Here is a 25171-nt window from a genome sequence, read left to right as displayed (position 1 = left end):
TTTAGCAGATTAATAGGGGGTAATACGACCTCCCTGGCACAATGGTTTCACCGCCCCAGCACATTAAGTTAAAATTAATTTTTTGTAATAACTTAGTTACATACTACAACATAGCAACTATTGTTCTCATTTTCAACAGCTGATGACTTCATACTTGGTGGTGATACACAGACCACACTTGATGGACCAGGATCTGCGACAAACATTTGCTTATATCAATAAACACACATGAAATAGGAACCAAAATATCTTAATTGCAAAATTGCAAGATAAATGAACAAGTAAACATGATAACTTGTAACAGATGAAAAAAACTACAGAAATAGGTATTTATATAGTTGAAAGTGGTGACTATGCATGCAGCCATGATTTATAGGCAACAGAGAGCAGTATGAAGCTGTAGAATAAGTGCATTGCTCAATTCTTAGTAGGCCTACCAATATTCAAAGCGGTTAGAAAGAAGACGTTACAAAATGCTGCTTTTGTATTGTCTTTTAAATTTAAAAAAAAAAAAAACATAGACCTACCTCTTTACTTGGATACAAGAGATTATTTATTGATCAAATAACACATTCATACAGTGCACAGAACAATTTTTGAGGCTTTAAAATGTTATAAAAAAATAATTAAATTAATAATTTGCAGAGTCCTTATGTATTACATTTTTAAAAAATGATTATTTAGCTGGATCTTACTATTATCAATGCCTGTCTGCATATTGCCATGTTTTGCGTTTGCAAATATTTGCCACATTTTACCACTATTATTCTGGTATTGTTTTATGAATAAAACAATGTTAATATGCATCATGCAAAATGTGATATATATATATATATATATATATATATATATATATATATATATATAGTATGTATCATGTATTATAATTTGTAAGATTGACGGATTCCATAATAAGTAGGTACCAGAACAGTGCACTAATAATGTAGCCCTAGTCTAGTAGTGAAATAACGAATAGGCCTGAATACATAAAATATTACTTACCACAGTCGTTGTCGAAATTACTATCAAGTCCCACCACACTCATAGCAATAACAGCTTTCAACTTTTCTTCAGAAGGGTCGTCTTTTGTGATAGGCGTGTATGGCCCACCTCCAGTTGTCATCATTTCGCGTTTGTGAAACGCATGTTTCTTACGAATTTCTTTTTTGGTACATTCATATTTGCTGCGAAGCGATTTCGCTGACCTTGCAGGACCATCACCACCTACAACTGCATTGAATTTTCCGGCGATTTTGTCCCAAGCTTTGACCTTATCTTTCCAGGTAACACTGTCCGTTTTTTTATTTTCTAAAATATGCTTGTAAGAAACCGCCAAGTCTATTAAATATTGTTTTTCTTCATTTGTAAAATTATTTCCTCTGCTTCTACCAGGAACGTTAACCTTGGCCATTTCTACCAAGATTCCTTCTACAAATTTAAAACTACCGTAACCTCTTCTACTTGACAAGTGTTTGTTTATATTCCCAAATTACCGGGCGAATTTTCATCAAAATGTAAATACACTAAGCCTTCGGTACTCTAATGTTTAGCAAGATAAAATAAAAATCTGAGGGCCAATCACAATCATCGTTTCTCCAATATCTCTGTCAAGAATATACCAACCTAACACACATCCTCGCTATCCACAGGGCAAGTTCCAGTTAGCTACACGGAGGTGTAAATGGGATGGTAAGACAGGACCATCGGGTAAAGGGTCCGGGTAGCTTATCCGCAGGGTAGCTACCTGGAAGTTTGCCCAGAGGATGGTAAGACCGGCCCTAAGTAAAACGTTGTATCACAAACTGACGAACTTTCATTGTAGTACGGGTAGTGCTAATTTCCCCCTGCCACAAGGCCTGAACCCCGACCCGAGATAAGACATAACCATGACGCCGTCCCCACTGCCTGTCCTGAAATTATGCTAATTACAATGTTAGAATGGAAATTTAGTCTCAAAAGCAGGGTTCTTTGCCTCGTGGCTTCAGGCAGGGACACGTCGACAAAGGGCCCCCCGGGCCGTTAAGGCCTCCCAGGACGCCGTATTAGTAAAATACACACGTGAACTTGATTATTTTATTACGGAAACACACATTACAGAAATTCTAGTCGCACAAGGCACTTTCACGCGACTGGCCGTATCGTCGTCAACCTCCACTCCGCCCACACGGCCCTCGAATGGCGGTACTGAATAATGTCTCACGGGATTCCGAAGACTACTCCATCGAGGGGTGCAGGCTATCCTAAGTTATGGTGTCGGCGAACCATGACGCGGCAAGACTGTGAAAACCTCGTGCTCAAAAATTATATTATTTTAAATTAATTAAAAAAACACCTTGGAAACAACAGGGCAAAATATTAATAAAATTAAAATAATTACCAGAGGGGACACGAGGCGGTGAAAAAGACAAAATATACACTCCCTGCACACTAGTAACTTGGGAGTTCGTGGATCGTTATGTAGAAGAAGGTATATGATAAATAAATACACTATATAAAAAAGCTTGGTCTATAGGTTTCCCTGGTTTATTTTAAGAGGTTTTGTTTTAGCATTATTTCGACATAATAATAAAAATCTTAGTAATTAACAAAGTTAAGGGGGCGCCCCTACATTATTTAAAACAATACACATTACACCTTAACAAACAAATGATTACACTAACAAAATTTAAAGTATAGCACCAAAATTTGATTCTCCCACCGATTACATATATATGAGTTTTCTTGATTTTACATGTTCTGAGGATTACATTCTTAAAGCACTGCTCGCTGGTATCTTGTTAATTAATTTAGTTCCTTGTATGCAAGTGGAATATATATATAGCTCATATCACCCGGGTCTTCCCAGGATGACGTCAGACCGAGAGGAAAACTCTTCTAAAGGGGGAAATCAGCTGCAGGTCCCCATGCGGGGAGCAATTTCATTCCCCGGAAACTATGACCCTGTCTGAAACACATGTCAAATTCAAAACGAATTAGACCTGCGTCCAGACAGTCATACACAGTCGGCGCGAAAGGCCAACAAACGGGAATTTGGGGAGAGAAAAAAATGGATTACTCACTAAACAGGGTGTAGAAACAGGGTTCGCGAGGTGTCTCGCGCCGACATCAGCATGGCGCGTACCGAGAATTCGCGGATGCGTGAAGGAAACCAGATTTTTAAAGAATAAAAAAAAAATTTAACTACACATGACTTTTTCTAAAAACTACCTCTGCCTGGCTACTGTACAAATGGGATCACATCCATTAAGCAACTGACTACATCTTTTATGCAAACGAAAATCGCCGTTCCCGCGAAAAGCCTTTTAGCACAGAGGACGCCGAGAAGACATGGTCAGCAGCCGAGGTCAGAGTACCGAGTGCCACTATGGCGGACAAGGCTTCTAATTAAAACAGGCGCTAAAGCCCTAGGGAGGAGGGGGAAGGTTCGGTTCAGGGCCGAAAACATGCGAAGGCATCCGAGGCGGGCGTGACAAGACACGACCTGCGCGCTCTCCACCGGCAGTACCGGAAGCTACAAAAAATCGACTTCTACAGGCCGCGAGAAGAAAGCACAGGGCTTAAGGGCGCCGCGGCGCTGCTCTCTAGCGGTGTAAAGGGGAACTAACTGAGGCGGTGAGCTGACTTGCCAATAGGTGTCACGAGGGTGAGCTCTGCACGCTGGCGACCAGGCCCGCGGTTATTTTTTTTGCCGCTAGATGTCGGGTACGTCTCTTAATGACCAGGGAGAATGTCCTTGAATTATGCCATCGTCTTGGCTCAGTTCCCGTCAGGTTACTGCTCCTAGCTTGATTTCTCAGAACTAAAGTGGATGGGGGAGGGGAGGAAGGGGGGTCAGAAAACGCCACTCCGCTGGGAACACAGCTCCACTGGAGCCCCATTCGTGACGAGACTTGCTATTCTCAGCAGGCCTCTACGAAGTAGCAGCTTGCAGCCCAGAAGCTGCTCTATGCAATTTTGGTCATGAAGAGAAATATAATGACAAACTCGGGACATGACTGCAGGCGAGAGAAAATCAACCGGGCTGCCCACGTCCACATTAGACAGCAAAATATCAGATTGGCCCCCTGAGAAAGGGGCTTCGGTCCACTGGCACAAAGTTTAAACACGTGGCGTACACCGGCCTAACAAAAAATAAATCACCCCCTTAACAACCAAATAAATTAAAAAAATAAGAATTCCCAAAAAATTTAAAATTACAAAAAAATTAAAAAAAAGTGACGAAATGCCTAATTTCCGGCACATACTCCCACGCTTGAATGTTCAGCATATATGGAAATAAAAAACCACACTTATACTCCTTAGTTAAATTAGTACCAGGTTCGCCTGTATCCTAACACCTTTGAGACGCGTGCGTCTCTCAGGCACAGCATATCGATAAACCTTAAACAAACTTATTACTAAATGCTTATTAACTAAGTGGGCACTTAAAACTAATACAATTTAAAGCTAGCATTCTTATTTCTAGTACCATGGATTTTTAAGACCTCGAAGTTTTCTGGCATGCCTAATATTAGAGAGTCCCCTATGTTAGGGGAAGGAAAGTAAACACATTTATTTTAAGTTAGCCTGGGTTTTCTTTAGATGGGAGATGTGCGCTCTGGTCACAAATTCTTCCGAACTGGGGTCAGCTAGGCTAACCGTAACTGGCGTTAAAAATAGCTGTATTTGAAAGGGACCTCTCCAGCGGTACGCCAGCTTGCCGGAAAACTTATCCACTGCCTTGCTGAGTGGGTGTGCCTTACAAAGCACAAAATCGCCTACCCTGTAAGGGTTAGGAGATCGGTTTTCGTTGTATTTACTTTTTCTGCTCTCATGAGCCAGATTGAGATTTTTACGAGCTCTTCTCCAAATCTCCCTGGTGTCTCTCGGATCATCGGGCAATAGGTCATTCAAAGACCAAAGATTTGAAAGAGGGGTATTAGGTCGGTAAGTGAACATGAGTTCGAAAGGAGTACCGTAAAATGGGGTGAATAGGAACAGTGGGGTGGAAAGGAACAAAACTTCATGTAAATATAAAAAAAATCATGTGAAGCATAATTGCAGTGCAATGTCTTTGAGTTAATTTTTTGTCAGTTTGCTAACATGATACTAAGATGAGAAATTATATTTTACACTGTTGGTACCACTGAGTAACAAATAACACAGCTGTAAATTTTGTGCTCTAGATTCTATGAAATATTTATTCCCCAAAACTTCATCTGTAAGTATAATACTACACTTTATATACCTTTAATGTAACTTATTTTGTGTTAACCTAAGGTCTATTTAAAATTTTTCTTATGTATATATATATTTTTTCTTTTCAAACATGTGATGCTAACATTTTGTTTTTGTGAGGTTATGTTTATGTAACTGTGGGGTGAATAGGAACACTGAAGAAGAGTGTTCCTATTCACCCCACTCTGTATAGAACATGTTTGTAGGTTGTTTCCTTACCATAGAGTAAAAATATATACTCTGAAATATATTCCCGATATTACGTACCAGTTTGTATTTTGTTTTTGTTGCAGATTATGACGTGTGCCTAAACAATGCCACGAAAATATCAACCAGTTACTGAGCGTAAGCATGCAGATTGCCCACCACATATTCTCAAGTTGGCTGTTACGCACATTCAAAATGGTCTTTCTTATAGAAAGTGCTCACAAAAATACAACATTCCAACGACAGTGTTGCACAGACACGTTAAGAAAGGAGATAAAATAAAAAAAAAAGGTGGACAGACAGTTTTAAGTGAGGAGGAAGAGAAAATATTGGTTGATCGTCTCCAAGTGTGTGCTGAATGGGGATATCCCCTAGATTCGCTTACCTTGCGATTAATTGTAAAAGATTTTCTTGAGCGACAGGGAAAGAATGTGCCCAGATTCAAAGACAATACACCTGGTCGCGATTTTGTTTATTCATTTTTAGAGCGTCATAAAGAAGCTCTGTCAGCTCGGATGTGCCAGAATATTAAAAGGGCCAGGGCAGCAGTGTCACATGATGTCATATCTAAATACTTTGATGAACTGGAGAAAGAGTTGATGAATGTTCCCCCTTCTCATATCATCAATTTCGATGAAACCAATTTGAGTGATGATCCTGGAAAGCGTAAATTAATTTTCAGGCGGGGTTGTAAATACCCTGAACGTGTATTGAACTCTTCCAAAGCTTCCATTTCAGTCATGTTCGCGGCAAGTGGAGATGGGAAAATCTTGCCTCCCTATGTCGTGTACAGAGCACAACATTTGTACGACAGTTGGAGGGTAGGTGGACCACAAAACTCAAGATACAACCGTACCAAATCTGGTTGGTTCGATAGTTTTTGTTTCAGTGATTGGGTGGAGACAATCGCCATACCCTATTTGAAGAAACTTGATGGGACAAAATACTTGATTGGGGACAATTTAGCTTCTCATCTGTCAGTTGACATCATACAGCTCTGCAACATTAACAACATCAAATTCATATTTTTACCCACAAACTCTACACACCTCACACAACCTCTCGATGTTGCGTTCTTCAGACCCATGAAGAATTCATGGCGTCAAATCTTGGAAGAATGGAAGAAGGGACCAGGCCGAAATGAGGCATCTGTACCCAAAGACAAATTTCCTGGCTTGTTAAAGAAGTTGGTTAGCACACTTAAAGAAGATAATGTACGATCTGGTTTCAGAAAGTGTGGCATTGTGCCTTTATGTCGGAACAAAGTCCTTCAGATGTTACCAAGCATTGACAGCAGCGCCCAGAGCGAAACTCAATCAACTCAACAGTCCCCAGCAGTGCAAGCCATAGACAGTACTTTTAAAGAGCTGTTGAAGAGCTTACGGCAGTCTGACTCTCCCAAAACCCGACAGAAGAGAAGAAGAGTTACGGTTATTCCTGGCAAAAGTATGGAGGTGAAAGACTTTGAAGAATCTGCAGTTGTGTCTGAACCAGGACCCTCAGGACTAGAAACAAATGGTAGAAAGCTTGCTGGAGGGGCCCCCACAAAGAAGACCAAAATTCCAGTAATCACAGAATCATCATCATCTGATGACTCAGATTATTGTGTACAAGAAAGTGATGAGTACACATTGCAAACAAATTCTGAAGAGGAACCACGTTTGGGAACTCATGTTAGTCATGTCACACCGGTATCGACAAGTGTTCATCATCCAGGAGACTATTTGGTGGTTAAAGTGTACGGGAAATCAAAGAATGTCTTCAGACTCTATGTCTGCAAAGTAATGCATCCAGAAGATGATGGTTAAGTAGGAGTCTTTTACAAAAGGAACCCTCAAACATGTAGATTTTTCCCAACAGATGAAGAGGCATTTTTCAGTTCCGAAGACATTGTCACAAAATTACAACTTAGTGACACAGAAAAGGCATCTTCCAGATTCAAAAATATGATTAGTTTTAAAAATGATCTCAGTGATCTTTTTCTGTATTAGATACTGTTCTTCAAATAAGAATTCTCTCTTTATGTGGAGAGAACTGGTAGGTACCAATGTGCATTTCTGAAGTTGTATGATTTACTCAGTAGAAAATGTATTTCTTTCTAAGTATTAACAATATTTTTCGTAACACTTATGATAATGTAAAATGAAAAGGGTATATTTTGTGTATTTATAAGTTGAAATTTCATAAAAATTTGTATTTTCGTATTAAAATGTTTTATATTCAATTAATAGTGTGTTCCCGTTCATGTCTAACAATTACAACCTGTTCCTATTTGCCCTACTAATGTTTGAATATGAACAAAGATGAATTCAAATTGTTGTTCCTATTCACCCCTCTTTGTGGGGTGAATGGGAACACCGTTAAAAAAATTAATAATTAACAAAAGGAATTTTTAAAGAACACTTGTTGCTTATGGTATTGCAAGAAGAAGGAAGGACCTAAGTTTCTGGCATAAATTTATTTATATATGTTTGTGAATATAGTTACTTTTTTGTGCTTGAAGTTGGAAACTGTTCCTATTCACCCCATTTTACGGTACTTTTGTGTCCTTCATGATGTGCATAATTAAAGGCCATTTGCAGCCACACAAAATTCGAATCCCATTTATCCTGCTCCTGCACATGGTAAGCTATTAGAGCAGACCGGAGATTGCGGTTGAATCTCTCAGCATGCGAGGGCTGTGGATAATAAGGCGAGGTTGTGACGTGCAGAATGCCATGTGAGAAGCACATGTTCTTAAAAATCCTAGCCGTGAACTGGGTAGCATTGTCTGAAACTACTATAGACGGGACTCCCGACGTCTTGAAGATCTGATTACGTAGCGCAGAAACAGTGTTTTCTGCGGTGGCTTTTCGTATCGGGATGAGCCAGACAAATTTTGTGAAGGCGTTGATACACACCAGCAGCATAGTGTTTCCTGTCCTTGAGCGCGGGAAAGGCCCGACAAAGTCTATAAACATCTTTTGCATGGGGCGCTCGGCCATATCTGAGGTTAAATAACCGAAACGAGTGTTCTGCGCTGGCTTACTCAGCGCACAGATTTTGCATAGTTTCACCTGCTCGGTGATGTCCTTGTGCATGCCGTCCCACACGAAATGACATCGGATAGCCTGAATGGTCTTATATATACCAAGGTGTGCGCCCACCGGCGAGGTGTGATAATAATGGAATATCATATTACGCAGATTTTGTGGGAGCACAATTTTGTATGTTTTTGATAAGGGGGGGGGGGGGGGTTTGCAACAGCCCCTTAGATATCCTAAAGTATTTTGGCGCCGTTCCTGAATTAAAAAGGTTAATAATACTGGAAATGTGTGGGTCAGCTTCCTGCTGGCTCTGTAAATCCTGAAATGCCAACGGAAAATCTGTCAATAGGGATTGACATAAGAGTGGTGTTCCTTCGGGCGGAGTCTGAGTTGGGTTTTCGAACATGCGAGACAGTGTGTCCGCTACTATATTCTGTGTGCCACGAATGTGTTGGATTTTGAACTTCAAAGAGGAAATTTTTGCAATCCATCGCCCGAGTTTCCCTAATTGTTTCGGGTGTGCCAAAAGCCAGGCTAATGCCTGATTATCTGTCTCTAACAGGAATTCCCTGTGTTCTATAAATTGTCGGAATTTGTCAATGCCAAATACCACAGCGAGGCATTCTAATTCGTAGATCGAGGAGGCTTTTCTTTCGGCGTGGGTAAGTGTCCGCGACGCAAACGCAATGGGCTGTTTGCAGCCTTCGACTTCCTGTGATAGTACTGCGCCAATAGCCACACTGGATGCATCAGTCTGTAAAATGAAAGGTTTGGTGAAGTCTGCCATGCGGAGTACAGGCGGGGAAGAAATCGCCTGTTTCAGGAAATTAAAAGCTTTTTCTTGTTCCGGACCCCATGTGAAAGGTGTGTTTTTCTTACGCAACGTATTTAGTGGAGCTGCATGCTCAGCAAAATTGGGAATATATTTTGAGTAAAAATTTGCCATACCAATAAAACGTGAAATACCCTTAGGGTTTGTGGGAGGCGGAAAATCACGAATGGCTTGTGTACGTGAAGGGTCAATGGTTACTCCCTTGCTAGAAACCAAGTGTCCTAGAAAAGACAGTTCTTGGACTGCAAACTTAACCTTTTTTGTGTTGACAGTTAACCCTGCTTTACGAAATCTACCTAGCACTTCCTCTAAATGTTTGATGTGTTCTTCAAATATTTCTGAATATACGACGACATCGTCTAGATAGTTGTACACTGTTTTGAATTTTAGATCTCCTAGTATCTGATCTAGGAGTCGAGTTAGTACTTGGGCTCCCGTGGCCAGTCCGAAAGGTACTACTGTGTATTGGTACAAGTTCCAAGGGACACAGAAGGCTGTGATGGGTTTTGAATCCGCAGTAAGGGGAATTTGGTGGTAAGCAGAATTTAGATCAAACACACTAAAATATTTGGCCTTACTGAACCAATGAAAAGCAGTGTTTAGGTCTGGCAAAGGTATGTTTTGTATGACTATTTTCTCATTAACTTTTCTGTAATCAATTACACATCGTTGTTGATCCTTGCCCTTAGGCACCAGAAAAGCTGGGGAACTGTAGGTGGAGGTCGAGGATTCGATTACCCCTTTGTCCAAAAGCTCCTGAACATGATTGCGCATCGTTTGCATCTTAGGGCCTAAAAATTGATAAGGGTGAGATCTCACTGGTATCTTATCCGCTAACTCAATTTGGTACTCGACTAAATTTGTGCGACCTAGTTTACTAGTCAAGACATCTGGAAAATTACTGCATAATTTATGAATGTCGGCTCGCTGCTGTGTATTAAGGTGCTCGTGTAAAATTGTTTTACCCTGATCCAAGATGGCTGCCATTGGCTCGCCCGGAACCGAAACTATTTGCTTAGGGGTTCCACAAGGATTAGGATTACCCATATTGAATTTGAAAACAAAATTCTTAGCCTGAAGATTAATGATTAGACCTGTCTTGGCAATGAAATCAGACCCATAGATTAGGTCTGTGGCAAGTTGATCAGACACCAAAAATGGGAAATTCCATGAATATAAAACAATTTTCACTTTGATCACAACTGCTAACATAATATTTAATGGCTGCTCTGAAGCTGTGAAGCATTGTAACTCAGTGCTCTCAGTCCTTAGAATTAATTTGCTTTGTTTTAACTTGTTAAACAACTGCCCAGAAATCAGGCTGCGCGCTGATCCCGTATCAGTTAGTCCCGGTACAATGTGTTCGCCAATCTTTGTTACTGCATACAGAATTACTGTAGGAATATTGCCAAAAATTTGGTGGCACTTTCTCTTGCCCTTATTTGTAGGGTCAACACACGTTTTACATGAGTATGTGTGCGTTGAATTATCATTTCCCTTCTTTTTGTTACTTCTTCTGATGTTATGCTTCCTTTGTTTATGTTTGTGACCTCGCTTGTTACTTTTATTCCTGGGCTCCTTGTTCTTATGATTATTGTTTTTGTGTAATGATGTTTCTTGTGTACTGTCATTATTTTGCGCAAGTTAAACTTCCCAATTATAAGAAAAAATTTTAACTCTTGAATTTTTCGGTGGCCCTAAATAAGGTTGTTCGGCCCACCATTCTGAAACGTACATGTTGTTAAGGAAGGATACAGCTTTCATTTGGCATGTAGCTCATAATGAGCCAATACTTTTTATGAGCCCTAAGGAGGTTTCAATAAAAGGATATTTTTATAAAATAGACCTCGTTTTGTTGGTCATGCTTTTAAAAATTATAAACTAAAAAAGGTATTTATAAAGTTTATTATACAGATTTGAACCTTATATTTAGGATATAGCAGTTTAGTTTGGTAATTTCAAAACCTTGATGTCTTAAATAAATTTTTGTTTAGACGCCTGCATTCGGCAGGCGAAGCATTAGCCTGCAGGGAAGACAGTGCGCGCGAACTATATATAAATATACTATAATATAAATGAACACGAGGTTGGCCGAAGGTGAATATTCGGGCGTAGTCGAGCAGGGACAGATCTTGATGTCATCTTATGCATCCCAACATTTCAGGGAAGCCTACGATTCACTCGTCCTTTGGTCATACCCGAACACTCATGTTCGTGCAACTTCGTGATGTGTGTGACGCCAACCGCTGGTGCTCCCTCTGGTCCGCAAAGGTCGTTATGCCACAACAACACTTGCTCCTAAGTGCATCGAAAACGCTCTAGCGTGATGACCGCAGAGTGTGTGAAAGTGCGCCGCGACGAACACCAAAGCGACGTCAGCGCCCGGCCGGGTGTGACAATGTGCCTAATTAATTGTATAATTATTTTGTCAAATTAAAACAACTAAATTAAAAACAATTTAAAAGAGGATTCATATAAGGGAAATTATGTCTAATTGTCTTATAAGCATATATTGTGTAACTTGTCTTGAAGTCCAGAACTGGCCGGGTCGGTTTTCCCGCGTTCCACATGGTTAGGCGCGAGGCCGCAGGGCGGTCTCGCGCTCAGTTACCGTCGGGAGCTCGAAGGGGTAGGGCGCTTCGCGAACGTCGGGCCATCAACTTTCGCGCTTCATCTCCATATCAGCAATAGTTTAAGTTTTTTAAAATCCTTTAACTAGCTCGGCGCTGACCCCACCCCAGTCGCACGATATTTCGTGCGACTCGTAACTTATTAATTTTTATCCCGACAGGGAGTTTTATCATTTTTTACGTAATTCCATGTCCAGTTTAAGGACAGCGTATAGTGGTAAGCAGTTTCGGCTTCACAGCCAGCTAATTGTTATTACCGTAGGCTCTTTGTAACGAGTGTTGAATGCTACTGACTAACTTTTGCCTTTTAATTTTCACCATCTTAAATGTGTAATTTGTAACGTGTAATATTTCAATTTCAAGAGACGTTAACGTGTACGTCTCCAGCTGGCGTATCTACGTAATTTTAGAGACAGTAATATTTCGTCGCAGGCTAGATTGCAAACAATCCTGAACATAGGGATTTCTCTTCGTGTTTCCGTGTCAGCCTAAGTCGTAGCAACATAAGTTCCACGACTATCTGCCAAATCCTTCATAGGGACGTGTACCCACTGTTTCAGCTTGTCTATATTACTTTACAACCTATCCTGATCGCGCGTGTCATTTACGTTCAGAGATACGCGTGTCACAGCGGTCCGACAACGGACGCAGCCAGTACCGGGACCAATAAGTGTATCAATACTGAATAAAGTGCAGTGTCCTGTAACTCGTTTACTAATCATTTACAAGGCGTCCTGGGTGGCCTGAACAGCCCAGGTAGGTTCCGAACCACGACACGCTCCTGCCTGCAGCCACGAGGCCGAACCCCCGTTAAAACCCCTGAGATACTTTCCAACGCTAATATTTAATTAAAAACTTAAACAGGCAGCGGGAGTGGCGTTATTTGGCGCGCAACTAGTGTGGCTTTTAAAAAACGAACTTTTGAATGTATTTTAAACTGCAAAGTACATCAAAAGTAATGTAGCACGAGTGAGTTCTAAGGCCGGCAAGTGGCATTTAGTTTTTGTGACTTTTATATCATTTCGGGACTACTCAATAAGGAACATTTGTATTTTAAAAAATTTTAATTTTATTTTATAACTCCAACGCGACAGTCTCACGCCAAGGCGGCAGCGGAAGCCGGCACGCCAGGTCACGGGATACGGCGCCACGAGATAGCGATGGGAGACGGCACGGCGAGATAGCGACGGGAGACAAGAGGTTCGGTTTTGCCACGACGCGGTAACGTCGGCACCGCGAGATACGGCCGGTATCGATTACACGGCGTCTCAACGCGATCGGTTACGACTCGGTACCGCGGGAACGGCGCGCCGCAACCGCGGGACAGCTACTCGGCGCAGGGTGACGTCACAGAGAGACAGCCGCGTACAACCGCACACGCATCACCGGGCTTCCGCGAGACAGGAGGCATGCGAGCATGGGACACTGACTCGGGGGTGAGGGGAGGCGGTCCTCCCTACCTGCTCGCGCCCTGTCATCGACGTCCTGATCCGTCGTCCAGACAGTCTGCCGCGAACGCATGACAGATCACACGTCAACATGAACGGGGACAACCCATGGGAGACGTGCTTACGGGCGGTAAAGGACACCGCGGAAAGAGACGCCGCAGGATGACCCGGGGACGATAGTGACCAGACCGCAAAACAGGAGCCACAGAAACCGAATGTACGAGTAGGCGAGTGCGGGGCCGCGCAGTGCCGTGGACAGCCTGCCGAGTTAGCCACCTGCTATCAGTGTGGCACGCTACGCCACCGAACCTGTACCGTCGCGCGGGAAATCCTGGTTTTTCATAACGGACTCTTTAGGTGCCAGGCGTGTGAGAGTAAGCCGACCGCGCAGATGCACGTAGCGGTCATGGCCGGCCCAGCCCGCGCAGGTGCCGGAATTAGGCTCCCCGAGTTCGCTGGACAGGAACACGAGGACCCACGAATCTTCGGCCGTTACTGCCGCGACCTTTCGGCCCATCACGGCATTCCACTCAACGAGTGGACGGAGCGAGTGAGTGACCAGCTCAGAGGAGCCGCCCGTGACTGGTGGGACATAGTCGGGGAAGGCGAAATGGCATTGGACGACTTCACCTCTCGGCTGGAGAGCCGGTTCGACGACGCACGGGCACGGGGGCAGTGTCAGCGCTCCCTCTGGTGTACCCCGCAAGGTGACGACGAGGACGTCGAGTCATTCATACGAGCCAAAGTTCGACTTCATCGCCGTCTTACCACTGGAAACCTAATCGAGGCTCTTGGACTGGTGGTCGAATTGATGAGGTGGGAGCTGCGCCCACATCTGAGGGGCGCACCGGACGTGACCTGGAGGACTTCGTGCAACTGGCCAAGGAAATTGAGCGGGGCGTGCAGCCGCTACCGCAGCCGCTCACCACAAGAGCTCGGCAACAGGGGACGGCGCGACAACAGCACATAGCACCAGAAGACAGGCGGGTGGTGGTGCCTTATAGAGTTCCGGCACTTCGGAGCGCTACACTGGCGGGCGAGGTGTGGGGACGCACTCCCCTGACAGCAACAGCACGCCTGCCTGAACGTGTGATTCCACAGAACAGGCATGTAGGACACCAAGCACCACCGCCACCTGTCACGTCAGGCATTCGTGCCACGCACCACGTGTCGCCGCCCCACCCCAGGTCGCCGCCGCACCCCCGCTGACACGTCAGCGCACTCGGCGACTCCGGAACCACCTGCGTGGCGCGACCACGCACCACCGCCACCTGTCACGTCAGGCAGTGGTGCCACGCACCATGTGTCGCCGCTCCGCCCCGGGTCGCCGCCGCGCCACGCTGACTCGTCAGCGCACTCAGCGACTCTGGAACCACTTGCGGGGCGCGACCACGCACCACCGCCACCTGTCACGTCAGGCGGTGGTGCCACGCACCACGTGTCACCGGCCCGCCCCGGGTCGCCGCCGCGCCACACTGACACGTCAGTGCATTCTGCGACTCGGGCACCACCTGCGGGGTGCGACCACGCACCACCGCCACCTGTCATGTCAGGCGGTGCTGCCACACACCACATGTCGCCGCCCCGCCCCGGGTCACAGCCGCGCCACGCTGACACGTCGGCGCACCCGGCGTCCCCGGCAGCGCAAACGGCAACAACAAACCGGCTGGGACGAGCAGGTGACAACGCGGGGGGCCTGATCCGTGTGCCGGTCCTGGTCAACGGGCGACCTGTCCACGCCCTGGTGGACACTGCAGCGAGCCACTCCTACATCGCCGCCCACCTGGTACCTGAGGCGGAGCTGGAGCCGGGGGAGGAGGACGTCCTCCTGGCCACTCGTGGGACCCGCGCGCTCACGTCTGGGCGTGCCCAGGTACCGATCACCATAAGAGATATGATCAGTCAGACCACCGCCCTGGTGCTGCGGGAGTTAAGGGACGACCTCATCCTGGGGCTTCCGTGGCTTGTCCAGGAGGACGCGTCCATCAACATAAGAGACGGCAAGGTACACGTGGGATGTGCGAGTCGCAGGACGGTGTACAGCATCGGCGGGGACAGGCCACTCGTAACCGCGCCAGTCATCACCGTAGGGGAATTGCGCAATGAGGTACCTGCAGAACACGTGGACCGGTTCAACGAGGTTCTAGCACAGCACCCTCAGGTGTTCGCGGCCGCGGACATGTTACGCCGCACCACGGTGATGCCGCACACGATTCCTACCTGTCCTCATGAACCTAAATTTGTAAAACCTTTTAGTTTTGGACCCAAAGAACGTGAGGCCATACAGGTACAAATAGCAGAAATTTTATGTGACGGGGTAATTGAGCCGAGCGAGTCGCCCTACAACTGTCTAGTGGTGATGGCGTGGAAAAAAAGATGGCTCGCTCAGGTTTTGCGTCAACTTCAAACCCATCAATTCCATCACCATACCAGCACCCCCACCTCTCATTAATATAACGGATGCTCTGGCAGGACTGGGGGATGCCCGCATCTTCACATTATTAGACCTTAAGTCAGGATATTGGCAAGTCCCAGTATGCCCGGAGGACAGACCCAAGACAGCCTTCACCGCTCCCGATGGCCGCAGGTTTCAGTTCTGCGCCATGCCGTTCGGGCTGATGTACGCCCCCGCGACCTTCCAGACCATGATGGTCCGCATCCTGGATGGGTACGTGGGCAAGTTTGCTGCGGCCTACCTAGACGATGTGATTGTCTGGTCGTGAACGTGGGAGGAGCATGCGCAGAATCTTGCCATGGTCCTCGAACGGCTGGCTAGATATGGGCTGACCTGCGCGCCCCACAAATGTCACGTCGGCGCTACGGAACTAGAGTACCTGGGTCACATTGTGAGCGCGGACGGATGCCGACCTATACCAGCGCAACTTGACCTGATTGAATCTAAGACCGCACCACGTACCCACAAACAATTACAGCAACTCATAGGCCTACTCAATTGGCTGAGGGGCTTCATCCCCCACTTCGCCACTGTCACGGCGCTGATGACAGCCTTTCTCTCCCCTAAGAACAGGTTCAGGTGGACAGACGAGGCGGACCGCGCGCTGGCTGTCGTGAAGTGCTTGTTCCGGGAGTGCCACACCCTCGCCCGCCTCCGCCCCTAGGAGCACGTGTTCCTGCAGACGGACGCCAGTCAGGAGGGGATGGGGGCGGTGCTGTACCAAGTAGGTCCGGAGAGGGAACGGCGCGTAGTGGAATACGCGAGTGCCAAGTTCAGCCCAGCGGCACGCCGCTATCACGTCAATGAGCAGGAGTGCCTCGCAGTCGTGTGGGTGGTAGGGCACTACAGACACCACCTGGAGGGTAGGCCATTTACCCTGTGTACTGATAGCCAGTGTCTCAAGTGGCTCGACTCGGTACAGGGCCGGAAGTCGAAATTCAAGCGATGGGCCCTGACACTCCAAAGCTTTGACTTCCACGTCGAACACGTTCCAGGGCACGAAAATCAACTGGCTGACGAACTATCACGACACTCCGATCCTAACACCGAGTATCACGATGAGGGCAGCTGGGAGGAGCTGCTACCACCCGTAGGACACCCCGCGCACACTCCGGGGACAGGCGAACCCGCAGTTCTGTACACCACCGTTTCCAACACAGATCCAGACACGTCTCTTCCGGACACGCTCACGGCCCTACATCGTGTCGTGCTGGAGGCGCAGCACGACGACGAGTCAGTAATGGGGTGGGTGGCCAGGTGCGGGGAACAGGTGAAGCCGTACCACAGATGTGTGGACGGGAAGCTGCTGACACGGGTACCAGGGAACATGGAGGCCTGGAGAACGTACGTACCCGCGGCTGCCCGTTCAGCTGTCCTAAACTTCTACCACGATCACGACCTGGCCGGCCACCCGGGCGCGGAGCAAACGCGAGGGGCGCTAAGTCGGGAATTCCACTGGCCCGGTGTTGCCAGGGACGTCCGTGACTACGTGCGGAGGTGCCAGCTGTGTCAGCAGCGCAAGTCGCGGCGGGCCGACGGGGTAGAGCAGCAGCAGCCCCGCAGACCAAATGAACCCTTTCACACACTAGCCTTAGACATCATGGGACCGTACCCCCGCACATCACGTGGGAAAAGATTTTTAGTTGTCATTACCGATCTTTTCACCCGCTAGGTCGAAGCCTTCCCAGTCTCCAACGTCAGGTCAGGCACCATCTTGTCCCTCCTAGAAACGGAAGTTTACCCACGATTCGGCTTCCCGAAGGTACTGCTCACCGGGGGACGCTGGCGAGCCGGATGCCGCTGGTGGGGGATTTTTCACCATACCACTCCTACATACCACCCTCAGGCGAATCCCACGGAGCGGAGGAACCAGGAGATAAAGGTTCAGCTCCGCCTTCGTCTCGGGGAGGACCATTCAAAGTGGGACATACACCTGCCCAAATTATTGTATTGTCTGCGCCGACGCACCAATGTGGTCACGGGCCACTCTCCAGCCGAACTACTCCTGGGGCAGAACCTGGCCCTCCCTGGAGAGTGTCGGGTGGCTGCGGCGGCTACCGAGGACCTATGGGGGGAGGAAATCGCAGCCATGAGGGAGCAGGCACGCGTAAAACAGACACAGTTCCTGGCTCAAAAGACACCGCAGTCCACCCGCCCTCCGGCACAGCTTGAACCCGGTCAGTGGGTGTATGTGCGGCAACACCATTTGTCTTCTGGAAAGAATAACTTCTGCGCGGGGCTGGCCCCCAAGTGGTCTGAACCCCGCCAAATTCTGTGGCGAACCGGGCCATCTACATACACCGTGCGCACCCCCAGCGGGCGACCAGCCAAGGTGCACCGAGACAACTTGCGTCTCGCAGTAAACGACCCGGCCCCAACAGGGGCGGGACCCCCGAATGATAGGCCACCAGACACACCTCCGAGCCCGACTCCGGGCTCGCCCGAACCGGACGTGGCTAGCCCGCACGGACACCACGACGGCCACGCAACCTCCACTGCACCTACACAAGTGTCAGAGGCGGGGAGTTCCGCACCAGGGACTCCAGCCGAGTCCACAAACATCATGGACTCTCCAGTTCCCAACTGCCCCCCCAACCAACATCCTTCCTCTTGCGGCGGACAATATCTTGCCAATGACCAACCTAGCCCCGACCTCTCTGGATGAGGAGGAGACGACTCACCTTGTCTGGCAACCGGATGACGGGGATGCGAACAACGTGGAGGACGAAGTCGACGAGCTATGGTGGCCGCTGGACGTCAGCTTGAGCGAGTCCACGTTTACCATGTCCATTGAGGAGCCTACGTCAGAGGGGGAGGGGGAAACAGTGCAGAGGCGGTATCCGCAGAGGCGGCGGCGGTTGATGACCCGCACGTGCTGCTCACAACCGCAACCGACAGTTGGAGGCTCGACAAGCTCTGGGAAAGGGCGCACAGCTGTTAACAGGATCAGTGGGGAGGGGGAGAGCCAGACAATTTTAGACATTAATGTTAGTGAAAACACCGTCCCTTCCAGGCGGGCACGACGCCCTCTGGTCCATCTGCAGGATTACGTCACCAGAAACATACAGAATCAGGAAAATGCAATCGTCCAGCGGGTGACTAGTGCACACCAGGGAGGGCGACAGGAGCAGGCAACACCAATATTACTTCCTATCAGAGTATCACACCGTGTTACACAGGTACCAACACACTTAGGGGACTACTTATTGGGTCAGATCATGGCGGCGGAGTCCCGAGGGATGACAGGGCTGTCTCCAACTCAGGCAAGGGAGGACCCACACCCATTTTTGGACCCATTAATAGGCTCGCAATCACATACAAATAAAAGCCCCCAGGGCCAACGATTCACACCCCCCAGATGGATCATGCCAGAACCACCATTAATTCAATTATAAAAAGATTCACTAGGTATGCCACACCCAGGTTCCCACCTTGCCTGACCTCCTGAGTGCGTCGAACCGGTGCACCACTTCCATGCGTGTGACAAGCAGTGTTGATGAGCATAACGGCCTCGTCGGGGGGGGGGGGGGGGGCATTTGAAGCCAACCGCCGGTGCTCCCTCTGGTCCGCAAAGGTCGTTATGCCACAACAACACTTGCTCCTAAGTGCATCGAACACGCCCGAGCGTGATGACCGTAGAGTGTGTGAAAGTGCGCCGCGACGAACACCAAAGCGCGACGTCAGCGCCCGGACGGGTGTGACAATGTGCCTAATTAATTGTATAATTATTTTGTCAAGTTAAAACAACTAAATTAATAACAATTTAAAAGAGGATTCATATAAGGGAAATTATGTCTAATTGTCTTATAAGCATATATTGTGTAACTTGTCTTGAAGTCCAGAACTGGCCGGGTCGGTTTTCCCACGTTCCACATGGTTAGGCGCGAGGCCGCAGGGCGGTCTCGTGCTCAGTTACCGTCGGGAGCTCAAAGGGGTCGGGCGCTCCGCGAACGTCGGGCCATCAACTTTCGCGCTTCATCTCCATATCAGCAATAGTGTAAGTCTTTTAAAATCCTTTAACTAGCTTGGCGCCGACCCCACCCCAGTCGCACGATATTTCGTGCGACTCGTAACATTTTAATTTTTATCCCGACAGGGAGTTTTCTCATTTTTTTACGTAATTCCATGTCCAGTTTAAGGACAGCGTATAGTGGTAAGCAGTTTCGGCTTCACAGCCAGCTAATTGTTATTACCGTAGGCTCTTTGTAACGAGTGTTGAATGCTACTGACTAACTTTCGCCTTTTAATTTTCATCATCTTAAATGTGTAATTTGTAACGTGTAATTTAACTGAATAACTTTCAATTTCAAGAGACGTTAACGTGTATATCTCCAGCTGGCGTATCTACGTAATTTTAGAGACAGTAATATTTCGTCGCAGGCTAGATTGCAAACAATCCTGAACATAGGGATTTCTCTTCGTGTTTCCGTGTCAGCCTAAGTCGTAGCAACATAAGTTCCGCGACTATCTGCCAAATCCTTCATAGGGACGTGTACCCACCGTTTCAGCTTGTCGACATTACTTTAAAACCTATCCTGGTCGCGCGTGTCATTTACGTTCAGAGATACGCGTGTCACAGCGGTCCGACAACGGACGCGGCCAGTACCGGGACCAATAAGTGTATCAATACTGAATAAAGTGCAGTGTCCTGTAACTCGTTTACTAATCATTTACAAGGCGTCCTGGGTGGCCTGAACAGCCCAGGTAGGTTCCGAACCACGACGCGCTCCTGCCTGCAGCCACGAGGCCGAACCCCCGTTAAAACCCCTGAGATACTTTCCAACGCTAATATTTAATTAAAAACTTAAACAGGCAGCGGGAGTGGCGTCATGTGGGAAGCCTTCTTTTTGCAAACGAGAGAGGCAAACTCCCGATTGTGCATCTTATTTTTTTTTTTTGACCTGACGTCTAATAAATCGATGAAGGCTGGCTGCACGTACGAAAAATTGTCCTACTACGGATGTCCCACTACGGATATCCCACTACGGATGTGTTTACGCATGCGTGGCATCTCTCTGGTATGTTGCGGACGGTACAGAGAACTCGGCCGGCACATGGCGGCGTACTGGTTCGAGGTTATTGTTGTGCACCATGCCACAGGAGTATATTCGCAAGGAAATGGCGTTCTTACAAGTACGTATTATTTGAATTACTAGTGTAAATCAGTATATTTTAACAGTGTTGTATGAGTATTATTTTAGCTGTGTAACTAAATATTTATTGCTGGTATGATACTTTTCACGCTTTAGTTTGACATTGGTAATTATTTGTCATGAGTTATTAATTGATCAACTAAATTACATACTGTATTATAGTTATGAGCCCACGAGAGTGTAAATATTTCGAGTCCAACAGAGAATAGGATAGTTAAAAGAAATTCAAACAAATATTGTGCGTGGAATATTATTAATATATACCATCTGAAACAATTATTTTCAATATGGTCTCGTGGCCATGTGGTCATCATGGATGATTTACAATCCAAAGGTTATCGGTTCGAATATCGGCAGATGCGAATTTTTTGTTGTACTTGTTAAAAATAAATATGGAGCATGCAACATTTCAAAAGTAATAAATATATGACGCCACTCCCGCTGCCTGTCTAAGTTTTTTAAGTACTTATAAATTTAAAGGGTGATCTCAGGGGCAATAATGGGGGTTCGGCCTCGTGGCTGCAGGCAGGAGCGTGTCGCGGTTCGAAATCTACCCGGGCTGATCAGGCCACCCAGGACGCTTTATAAATAAATGGTAAACTGATTGACACTATACTGCACTTTATTAAGAACCGTTACACACACTGGTCCAAGTACTGGCCGCGTCTGTTGTCTGACCGTCGCAGCACGCGAGTCTCTATGCGTAGACGATGCATGCGACCAGGATAGGAGGCAAAAAGGTATGTGCGGACTTATACTGTCGCCGTTATCAACGTGAAAGATGCGGCGGATAGTCGCGGAGCTACTATGCTGCAGTAGCTTATGCAGACATTGTCGTTAACATGTAAAACAGCACTTACAAATGAATGTTCTAAAGTTAGTTGCAATATAACATGTTGCAAAACATTTAAGACCCGAAATGTACGTAGGCCCGGTTAGATGAAAGCATAGAAGTCACAGTCACTTATTACAACTTGAAACAGTTATTATGAGGTTAGATTTTACATTAGATATTATACATTTAAATAAGATGAAAATTAAATACGTAGATTAAAAGTTAAAACTCGACACACGAGGCTAGCTAGGAGACTTGACGTCGACCCAAGTGTCGACCCAGCTCTCACAGCCCGTTATGCCATGCCAATGCCTTCTCCTGCCCTGTGTTGTGTGTGCGACGATAGTGCTGTGCGGCTAGGTCAGGGGAGGGAAGAGAGGTTCACGCGCCAGTAGGAAATTAATGTAAATACTTCATAACAGGATGGGACGAATTGTTGTAAATATTTTTTAACATCCTTTACTGTAACGTGTTTATTTTATTATTTGAAGTGTAATGTGTAATAAGTTGTGATTGTTCACCGGGCGCCAAAGCCGTGGCTTCCGCCTGTGACCATTCAGTGTGTTCCGCGGGCTCGCGAGTGGGGAGGGACGTGGGCGCTCGGTCGCGCGAGGCGGGGAGGCAGGCAGTCGGCAGCTGGGTGCTGGAGACAGCGGACGTGTCTGCGAGATCGCTCCAAGACGGTGAGAACGGGCGCGATGTCTCGCTGGAGTTCAGGCCTTGCCGAGAGGAAGTAATTCCTATCTTACAGTCAAGTTGTAATTTAGGCGATTGTGTCACCTCGTCATTCAGTCGCGGCTTGCAGTCAGTCACTTCTCTCGCGTGCGTATTTTCTCCGGTGGTTTACGAGTAGTGGAGTTCTTTTTGCGGACTGAATATTCACCATTGCTTGTACGGTAATTTACGGGCCCTCCTGGGCACCGTGTTGTCTGGTCAGTCGTTCAGCTTATGGGGCGAGTCACATAGAGTTCAAGTCTTAGCGGCGCGGGTATTGCTCGTCACGAACAGGACATCACGTATTTGTCCCATACAGTATCAGTGCGCGGAAGCGGACTTCGCCCTACAGAATCAGTCACAGGCGGAAATGCGGCAGCCCCTTGTAAAGGGTTTGATTTACCGTATATAAAGAACCTGAAAACTGTCTTTGAGTGTGTCAATTGTATCCTGGTGACTAAGTTTCTTGGCCACGCGGCCCGAACCCCTCTCTACCGAACACTGAGTAGCCGGCAAAATACTATCATTCAGGGGCTAGTCGGCCAGGCGATGACAGACTTAGACGATAATGATTACTTGGCTTCGAAGCCTGAAAACTGCGTAAGACTCATTTACGCTGTCCTTAAACTCTGGACAGGAAAATTATATAAAGAGTTGAAAATCTCCCTGTTGGGATTAAATGATTAATGAACGAGTCGCACGAAATGACCTGTGACTGAATGGGGTCGGCGCAGAGCTGGTAAAAGGATTTGAAGAATTTACACTATTGCTGAGACTTGGATGTGGCACGAATTCTGAAGGCTCTGCAATCGCGGAGCGACCGACCCCTGCGAGCTCCCGACGGTAACTGGCGCGAGAGCGCCCTGCGACCGCGCACCGAGACACGTGAAGCACGGGAAAACAGCTCCGACCAGTTTTGGACTTAAATGACATATTTCACAATATATGATTATTGAACAATTGGACATAATTTCCCTTGAATTAATTTGGTTGTTTTTGAATTAAAAGAATAATTACTGCTTTAGTTTAGCGCATTGCCACACCCGGCTGGGCGCTGTCGTCGCCTTGGTGTTCGTCGCGGATCACTTTCACCCACTCGGCGGACATCACGCTCGGGCGTGTTCGATGCACTTAAGAGTAAGTGTTGTTGTGACATAACGGCCTGTGCGAACCAGAGGGAGCACCGGCGGTTGGCGTCATATATTTGAATTAATGAATGCAAATAAAAGTAAATTTATTAATTAAATTGTACATTTCATTTCACTTGTTTTTTGTATGCATACAAAATAGTGATCATTCAATAAAATTGATTCAATTTTATTCATAAAAGTATGCATAGGTAAATTTTATCATACAAAATATAGTAAAATTAAAAAAAATTCTTTCTGAAAGAATATAATATATTTAATGCCTAAATGGTTTGGTTGCAAAAACGTATTACGGCTCAGTCTCAGGCTGAATATGATATTTCCTTTTTTCTGGATCAATCATTTCATAAATGTTTTGTTATGACATCACCTTAAACTATCGTCCGTTAACCGACTTCACAGACAACCAATTTTTTTGTAAATAAATATGGCGGTTTTGATAAAAGGAAAGACCATTAACAAGGCAACGGTATTTATTTGTACACCGCCATATTTTTCGTTTGCTGTGTATCCCTGAATGTTTATTTTGGACAACTTATGATAAATAATGGTCAACTAGGTTAGTTTAGCTACATTATAAATACTTTAAAACATTGTGGACAGTTGATTTGGTTACGATAGCTACATTAAAGATACTGTGAAATCATGTAAACGGTTTCTTAGTGCTGGATAGCTACATATTAAAAAGTTATTTGCTAAGCAACCATGAAATGATTTTATAGTATTTTTAATGTAGCTATACTTACCTAATATAACTAACCATCCACAATGTTTTAAAGTATTTATAATGTAGCTAACCTTTCCTAATCGACCGCAAAATTTAATGCCACACCGGTTTATACAATGAGATAGAACTGCGTATGACGTATGAGTAAGCTACATCCCAAATAAATATACCTGTTGTAGTACGGAAAAAAAAGTGAGCATGAACTTCGGGGAACATCGGGTGTGGATCTCTCGTTTGTGAAATGAAGACTTCCCATTCGGGTATGTCCAGAAGTACGAGTGAATCGTAGGCTTCCCAACATTTCACAGACGAGAGAGCAACACCACACCCGAAGTTCATGCTCGGTTTTTTTCCGTTCTATCTCATTGTATAAACCGATGTGGCATTAAATTTTGCGGTCGATTAGGATAGGTTAGCTAAATTATAAATACTTTAAAACATTGTGGATGGTTGGTTATATTAGGTAAGTATAGCTACATTAAATATACTGTAAAATCTTTTTATGGTTGCTTAGCAAATAACTTTTTAATATGTAGCTATCCAGGGCTAGGAAACCGTTTACATGATTTCACAGTAGCTTTAATTTACCTATCCTAACCAAATCAACCGTCCACAATGTTTAAAAGTATTTATAATGTAACTAACCTAACCTACAAAAAAAAAACCGAAGATGCACAATCGGACGTTTGGCTCTCTCGTCAGTGAATAGAAGGCTCCCCAAATATTATTAGCCTATGTATTCTTGCAGCCATAAGCAAGCCTGGTACTCAGTATTCCAC

General features: G+C 46.1%; 2 protein-coding genes across 2 annotated transcripts in view; one reads left to right on the top strand and one right to left on the bottom strand.

The window, feature by feature from the left end:
• LOC134536589 (gastrula zinc finger protein XlCGF57.1-like) overlaps positions 1-25171 on the bottom strand; it is a 331362-nt gene that overhangs the window by 154374 nt on the left and 151817 nt on the right. The window lies entirely within an intron of this gene.
• LOC134536584 (uncharacterized) lies at positions 4848-7246 on the top strand. The gene is made up of 2 exons (XM_063376339.1): positions 4848-5200; positions 5511-7246. The coding sequence occupies exon 2, from the start codon at positions 5532-5534 to the stop codon at positions 7230-7232; it is 1701 nt and encodes a 566-aa protein (XP_063232409.1). The 5' UTR covers positions 4848-5200; positions 5511-5531; the 3' UTR covers positions 7233-7246.

The sequence above is a fragment of the Bacillus rossius genome, chromosome 11 (genome assembly GCF_032445375.1).
Source record: "Bacillus rossius redtenbacheri isolate Brsri chromosome 11, Brsri_v3, whole genome shotgun sequence".
NCBI classification, from domain to species: Eukaryota; Metazoa; Arthropoda; class Insecta; order Phasmatodea; family Bacillidae; genus Bacillus; species Bacillus rossius.
This window is presented reverse-complemented; position numbering and strand designations above follow the sequence as displayed.